Source organism: Bison bison, unplaced genomic scaffold (genome assembly GCF_000754665.1).
Source record: "Bison bison bison isolate TAMUID 2011002044 unplaced genomic scaffold, Bison_UMD1.0 scf7180017864464, whole genome shotgun sequence".
NCBI lineage: Eukaryota > Metazoa > Chordata > Mammalia > Artiodactyla > Bovidae > Bison > Bison bison.
The window spans coordinates 5,667,439-5,673,970 of record NW_011495025.1 but is presented as its reverse complement, the minus strand read 5'-3'; the positions used below and the strand labels follow the sequence as shown (position 1 = coordinate 5,673,970).

The window sequence follows — 6,532 nt, the reverse complement described above, 5'->3', positions numbered from 1 at the left end:
TGAAAGAGATGGGAATACCAGACCACCTGATCTGCCTCTTGAGAAATTTGTATGCAGGTCAGGAAGCAACAGTTAGACCTGGACATGGAACAACAGACTGGTTCCAAATAGGAAAAGGAGTACGTCAAGGCTGTATATTGTCACCCTGCTTATTTAACTTATATGCAGAGTACATCATGAGAAACGCTGGACTGGAAGAAGCACAAGCTGGAATCAAGATTGCTGGGAGAAATATCAATCACCTCAGATATGCAGATGACACCACCCTTATGGCAGAAAGTGAAGAGGAACTAAAAAGCCTCTTGATGAAAGTGCAAGTGGAGAGTGAAAAAGTTGGCTTAAAGCTCAACATTCAGAAAACAAAGATCATGGCATCTGGTCCCATTACTTCATGGGAAATAGATGGGGAAACAGTGTCAGACTTTATTTTTTGGGGCTCCAAAATCACTACAGATGGTGACTGCAGCCATGAAATTAAATGACGTTTACTCCTTGGAAGGAAAGTAATGACCAACCTAGATAGCATATTCAAAAGCAGAGACATTACTTTGCCAACAAAGGTCCATCTAGTCAAGTTTATGGTTTTTCCAGTGGTCATGTATGGATGTGAGAGTTGGACTGTGAAGAAGGATGAACGCCGAAGAATTGATGCTTTTGAACTGTGGTGTTGGAGAAGACTCTTGAGAGTCCCTTGGTCTGCAAGAAGATCCAACCAGTCCATTCTGAAGGAAATCAGCCCTGGGATTTCTTTGGAAGGAATGATGCTAAAGCTGAAACTCCAGTATTTCGGCCATCTCATGCGAAGAGTTGACTCATTGGAAAAGACTCTGATGCTGGGAGGGATTGGGGGCAGGAGGAGAAGGGGACGACAGAGGATGAGATGGCTGGATGGCATCACTGACTCGATGGACGTGAGTCTCAGTGAACTCCGGGAGTTGGTGATGGACAGGGAGGCCTGGCGTGCTGCCATTCATGGGGTCGCAAAGAGTCGGACACGACTGAGCGACTGAACTAATCTCAACTGAACTAGTGAGATAGAGCCATTGTATAAGACAGTTCTTTCCAGAGGTGATTAAGGGATTGAGAGTGAGGCTTTAGGAGATTACCTTTAAAATAGGGGAGGATACAAATGTAGGTGGTGTTAGCTTTGTTAATTTCTGAAAAGTAGTAGTCTAGCACCATCATCTTAGACTTTAAAGCAGAATAAGTCTTTTCTGAACTAAATTATGTAGGACCATAAACAAGATGAAAACTGGAGCACCTCAGGAGAAATAAAGTCAATATTATGGTTTCACCTACCTTCTGCCCTCCCTTCCTTCCTGTCTCCCCTACCCCCAGATCACCTGAGAGTCATTGTTGGAATCCTGGGGCTGGGTGGTAACCTGCGGGATGCTGTAGAATGCCTCCTGCTGAGAATTTGGTGAGGATTTTTCATCTCTCAACCTCAGTGTAGAAGGGGAACTTGATAAATTCTACAGATCCTTGGGCTAAATGTATTCTATTTCTTTGGTCTCCTGGCAGGCAGGAATTTGTGGATGCTTATGTGAATTATGTCTTCCAAATCTCAGTTCATGAGTGGTACACAGCTTTCTCCAGCGGCTTCTTAAAGGTGTGTGGTGGCAAAGTGCTAGAGCTCTTCCAGCCTTCAGAACTGAGGGCCATGATGGTGGGGAACAGCAGCTACAACTGGGAGGAACTGGAAGAGGTAAGCCTAAAAGATGCAGTCTTTTACTTCTGAGTGTAGCAGCGGCCTGGGCAGGAATACCCAGAGCTTGCTCTCTTTCTAAGTGATCTGTGATTAACTGGTTTTGGGGGTCTCCTTCATTTCAGTGTTTATTTCTTAGTGCAAATGGTATACAGATGTCCACTTGTAATATTTTGCTTCTGGAAGATAATTTTTTTTCTTTTTGTCTTTTTTGGGCAGACTGCCATCTACAAGGGTGATTACTCAGCCACACATCCCACCGTGAAACTATTCTGGGAAACATTTCATGAGCTCCCATTGGAAAAGAAGAAGAAGTTTCTGTGTAAGTATCAATAATGTCCATACGGTATTTGTCCACATTTCGGTTTTGTATTTGGTATAGGATGGTACACTACATGGGTGAAGTTCAGCTCTTTTAAATGGTAAAAGGTAAACGTGCTCAGTCACTCAGTCGTGTCCGACTCTTTGTGATCCTGTGAACTATATGCCTACCAGACTTCTCTGTCCGTGGGATTTTCCAGGCAAGAATACTGGAGTGGCTTGCCATTTCCTTCTCTGGGGAAAGGCTAAGTAAGGATATATATTTACACTTTTTGTCTTAGTGGTATCTCAGGCACAGGAGAAGTTGTTAATCTTTATTTGTTGCTTAATAGGATGGGTTGAATGAAAGGAAGAAAAGCATTTCACTGATTTTTTTTTTATTGCTCTAGAAATACTAGGTATTTTATATGTAAGTGATTCCTTGAAGTATTACATTGATGAAATCAAATTGTTTGGATTAACCTCCCTTATTTCTCTGCTGCTGCTAAGTCGCTTCAATCGTGTCCGACTCTGTGCGACCCCATAGATGGCAGCTCACTAGACTCCTCTGTCCCTGGGATTCTCCAGGCAAGAACACTGGAGTGGGTTGCCATTTCCTAAGTGAAAATTGAAAGTGAAGTTGCTCAGTTGTGCCCGACTCTTAGCGACCCCATGGACTGCAGCCTACCAGGCTCCTCTGTCCATGGGATTTTCCAGGCAAGAGTACTGGAGTAGGGTGCCATTGCCTTCTCCGCCCTTATTTCTCTAGCCTTTTAAAAATATTAGAGTGTCCACTCCAAGTGTAACTGGGCAGATGTGAGTTATAATAGCTTTATTGAGATTTAATTCACACACACATACTAAATAAGTTAAAGTGTACAATTCAGTGGTTTTGTATACTCACAGTTGTGAAACTATCAATTTTGGAACATGTGCATCATGTTCTAAAACGATGAGAAGAAAGTGTACTCATTAGCAATCATTCCCAATTTTCTCCGAGCTTCCCAGCCCTTACTAATCTGCTGTCTCTGTGGATTCCCCTGTGCCGGACATTTCATATAAATGAAATCATACAATAAATGGTCCTTTGTGACTGGCTGGATGACATTTGAGAATGGTAATACATTCAGAAAGGAGCATTAAGTCTAGTTTACATGAACAAATTGAGCCTCTTAAAAATAGTAGAAATCTTTGTGTCATTCTATAATCAGGGTCATAAATTAGCCAGTGAATAGTATAAAATTTAAAAACAGAATTTGAAAGGCAGTCTCTTTTGCTTTATAAGAATAAGCATATATTAGTGTTAATGCAAGATTTACCCCCAGATTCTACTGCTCACAGGGAGTAAAGATGAGAGGAAGTGGAGATCTTACAGAAGAATTCTTTAAAAAATACCCGCTTCCCCTCTGCCCAGTTACATGGGCTCTTGAGAAGCAGTGGCATATGAGTCAGGTGACAGGATAGATTTGCCAGTGGAGCCTGTAAGGCTGGGACAAGAGCTGTGACAATCAGGAAGCGCCTGCTCTTGGGCTGGGGGTTTCCTTTAAATAAGACATTTTTCTGTTCAGAGACCTTTAGACTTTCATAAATCTATTATTAGACTCTCTAGTCTTAATAACATTAGAGTTTATTAGACTATATTTGTTGTCTTTATTAGACTCTATAGATTTGGCAAGAATGTTTATATATGTTTTTGTATATCACAGCCTCAGGTAGTGGCAGGTTATTTGAAAGTGCTCCTTAACTAATGATATCATTGTAGATTTTCTAGCAGTTCCACAAAGAAGGTTATCCGGTGCTGGAAAACTGGGAAAGCAGAAGGGCTGGTCTCTTTTTCCTAAGTCACAGTGTGTCGCAGGAGTGAAATGTCTCGTATACTGCCGGCGTCAGATCTCCTGGTTTAAGGGAAAGGCACACAGATCCCAAATGGAAATTCACCAGCAAAGGGGGTAGCAGCAGAAACTTGAGGGGAGAGGAGACCCTGAGGCCACGTAGACTGTCATCTTCTTCCTGGCTTCCCTGAGGTCAGCTCTTTTCCTCTGGCAGCAATCCTCTTCCTCTCTGATTTTGTGAAGGCTGATAACATTTATGAGAACACATATTTGAGGGAGGCCATCCCTTACAGGGAAGGATGATTTAAAAAAAATTTTTATTGGAATATTATCACTTTACAAGGGTATATTAGTTTCTGCTGTACAACAAAGTGAACCAGCTATATATGTATACATATATCCCCTCCCTCTAGTACCTCCCTCCCACCCCTCTGGGTCATCACACTGAGCTGAGCGCCCTGTGCTGTACAGCAGGCTCCCGCTAGCTATCTATTTTACACATGGTAAATGTGTCAATCCTAATCTCCCAGTTAGTCCCACCTTCCCCCCGCCTTACCCCATAGCCACATGCCCATTCTCTGCATCTCTGTCCCTGCCTTGGAATTAAGTTCGTCTCTACCATTTTTCTAGGTACCACATATGTGCGTTAATATATGATATTTGTTTCTCTTTCTGACATGCTTCACTCTGTATGACAGACTAGGTCCGAGGTCATTTTTTATGTGAGGGCATTTTTGAGCATTTTTTCACGTGGTGCTTTCTTTGTGTCAATATATAATTAGGGTCTGAAATTAGCCAATGAAAAGTATAGACTTCTAAGTCCCTATGAAACCAAAAAAACAGAATTTGAAAGTCAATCTCCTGCTCTGTAAGAGTGAGCATATTTAATATTAATATAAAGTGAAAGTGAAGTCGCTGAGTCGTGTCCAGCTCTTAGCGACCCCATGGACTGCAGCCTACCAGGCTCCTCCGTCCATGGGATTTTCCAGGCAAGAGGACTGGAGTGGGGTGCCATTGCCTTCTCCGAAGAGTCAGCGTTACCAAAGGAAAAAAACCCATTGCGGTCCCAATCCGAGTAACAGTTAACCTCAGAGATGTTCTTGAAGCTAGAGCTCCATCTAGCTTCCGAACTTCAGCGAGGCTAGGCGCTTCCTGACTACCACCAATCCAAGTTTGGGACCTAAGCCACAGTACACAGTAACAGTATAGATCCCAAGTCCCTTGCAAGTCTATGGTCCAATAGATTAGGTTAGTACTTTTAATTCCCAAGGAGTTATGAAATGGTCAAAGAGACCGAAAAGTTTGACCAAGAAAGGTGAGTTCGGTCCACACGCTTTGCCCATTTTTGGTTGGTTCCCAAAGGAGACATGGGGTGCCTCTTGGCATTGGCAGGTCGGTATAAACCCCCGACAGGTTTCTGCCATAAGCCCTATGAGATCACACGTAAAAGTGGCTGCACTTCTCACACGAGCCACAGGGTGTCACTCCTTCCCTTCGGTACTTCCCAGGGCCACCGAAAGCACGTTTGCGTAGCTGGTAATTCCCCTTCTCTTTCTCCACAGTGTTCCTGACGGGCAGTGATCGCATTCCCATCTATGGCATGGCCAGCCTGCAGATCGTCATCCAGTCCACAGCCAGCGGAGAGGAGTACCTGCCTGTGGCCCACACTTGCTACAACCTTCTTGACCTCCCTAAGTACAGCAGCAAAGAGGTCCTGCGGGCACGGCTGACTCAGGCCCTGGACAACTACGAGGGGTTCAGTTTGGCCTGAGAACCCCAGCTTGCCCCAGAGTTCCCTTCCTTCCTCAACAGCCACAGTGAGGCCCATACAGAAAATCATAGGGAGTGAGTTCTATTTTTTTTTTACTGTATAGCAGGTTGGAACTTTTGAATCCTGAACCTGAACCAAACTCCCCAGTGTTCCTTGCACTTGTGACTGTGCTGCACTCTGCTGGATAAAATGGCAGTAGATTTTTAAACTATTTCCCAAATCTCTCTCTCAGCCCTGATCTTTCCTCCTAACACTTCCTTGTCCTTCTTCTGACTTCTCATTCCTCTGCAAGAATGATTGGACTGACCTGTCCTTTCTCTCCTGCACATGTAGAACGTCTCCTTTCTCTGCAGCCTTGGAAATGCTCCTGGCTTGTTGCAGCCCAACCCTCAGGACTAAGGAGGAAAGGACTACTTCAGAAATTCCCAAGCCCAACAAGCTGAGTCTGGGTCCATGACTTTGGCAGAGCTCTTGAGAATTTATGGGAGCCTTTAACAAACATGCCTTGTTTTTTTTTTTTTAAAGTCCTCGAGGGCCTAGCTGTCTTCCTGTGGCTCTGCCTGTTCCCGGCCCTCCTCAAAGCTGTGCAAAACTGCTTAGCTTTGCAGCTGAGCCAAATTTTGTCTGGTCGCTTTGCCAGACCCTTCTGACAAAAAGATGAGGTAACAGGTTCCCACCCTCTTCCATCATTCTGCTTTTGGAGCAAGTCGCGTTAATTTTTTAAGGAGTATTTCCTCTTAGAAAAGTAAATTTCTTCTTAGAAAAACTAAATTTCTTGCCTCTTTCTATAACTATCACTTTCCATCTCTTCCACTTTGTCTTCCCTCCCCACCTGCTACTTTTCATCACATTCTGTTACTTAACTTAATGTTCCCTTCCTTTCCTTCTAGTAGATGCATGCTGTCTGTTTTAGTTTTTATTTGT

The 6,532-nt window shown here is 43.6% G+C and overlaps 1 protein-coding gene across 3 annotated transcripts in view; it reads left to right on the top strand.

Annotated features, from left to right (window-relative positions):
• Nucleotides 1–6,507, top strand: part of HERC3 (HECT and RLD domain containing E3 ubiquitin protein ligase 3) — a 200,535-nt gene extending 194,028 nt beyond the window's left edge. For all 3 annotated transcript variants that reach the window (XM_010860177.1, XM_010860175.1, XM_010860176.1), the window contains exons 24-26: nt 1,522–1,705; nt 1,925–2,027; nt 5,400–6,507. In XM_010860177.1, the coding sequence (XP_010858479.1) occupies nt 1,522–1,705; nt 1,925–2,027; nt 5,400–5,608 (496 nt within the window). In that variant the 3' untranslated portion in view covers nt 5,609–6,507. The remainder of the gene's footprint in view (nt 1–1,521; nt 1,706–1,924; nt 2,028–5,399) is intronic.
• Nucleotides 6,508–6,532: the final 25 nt, after the last annotated feature.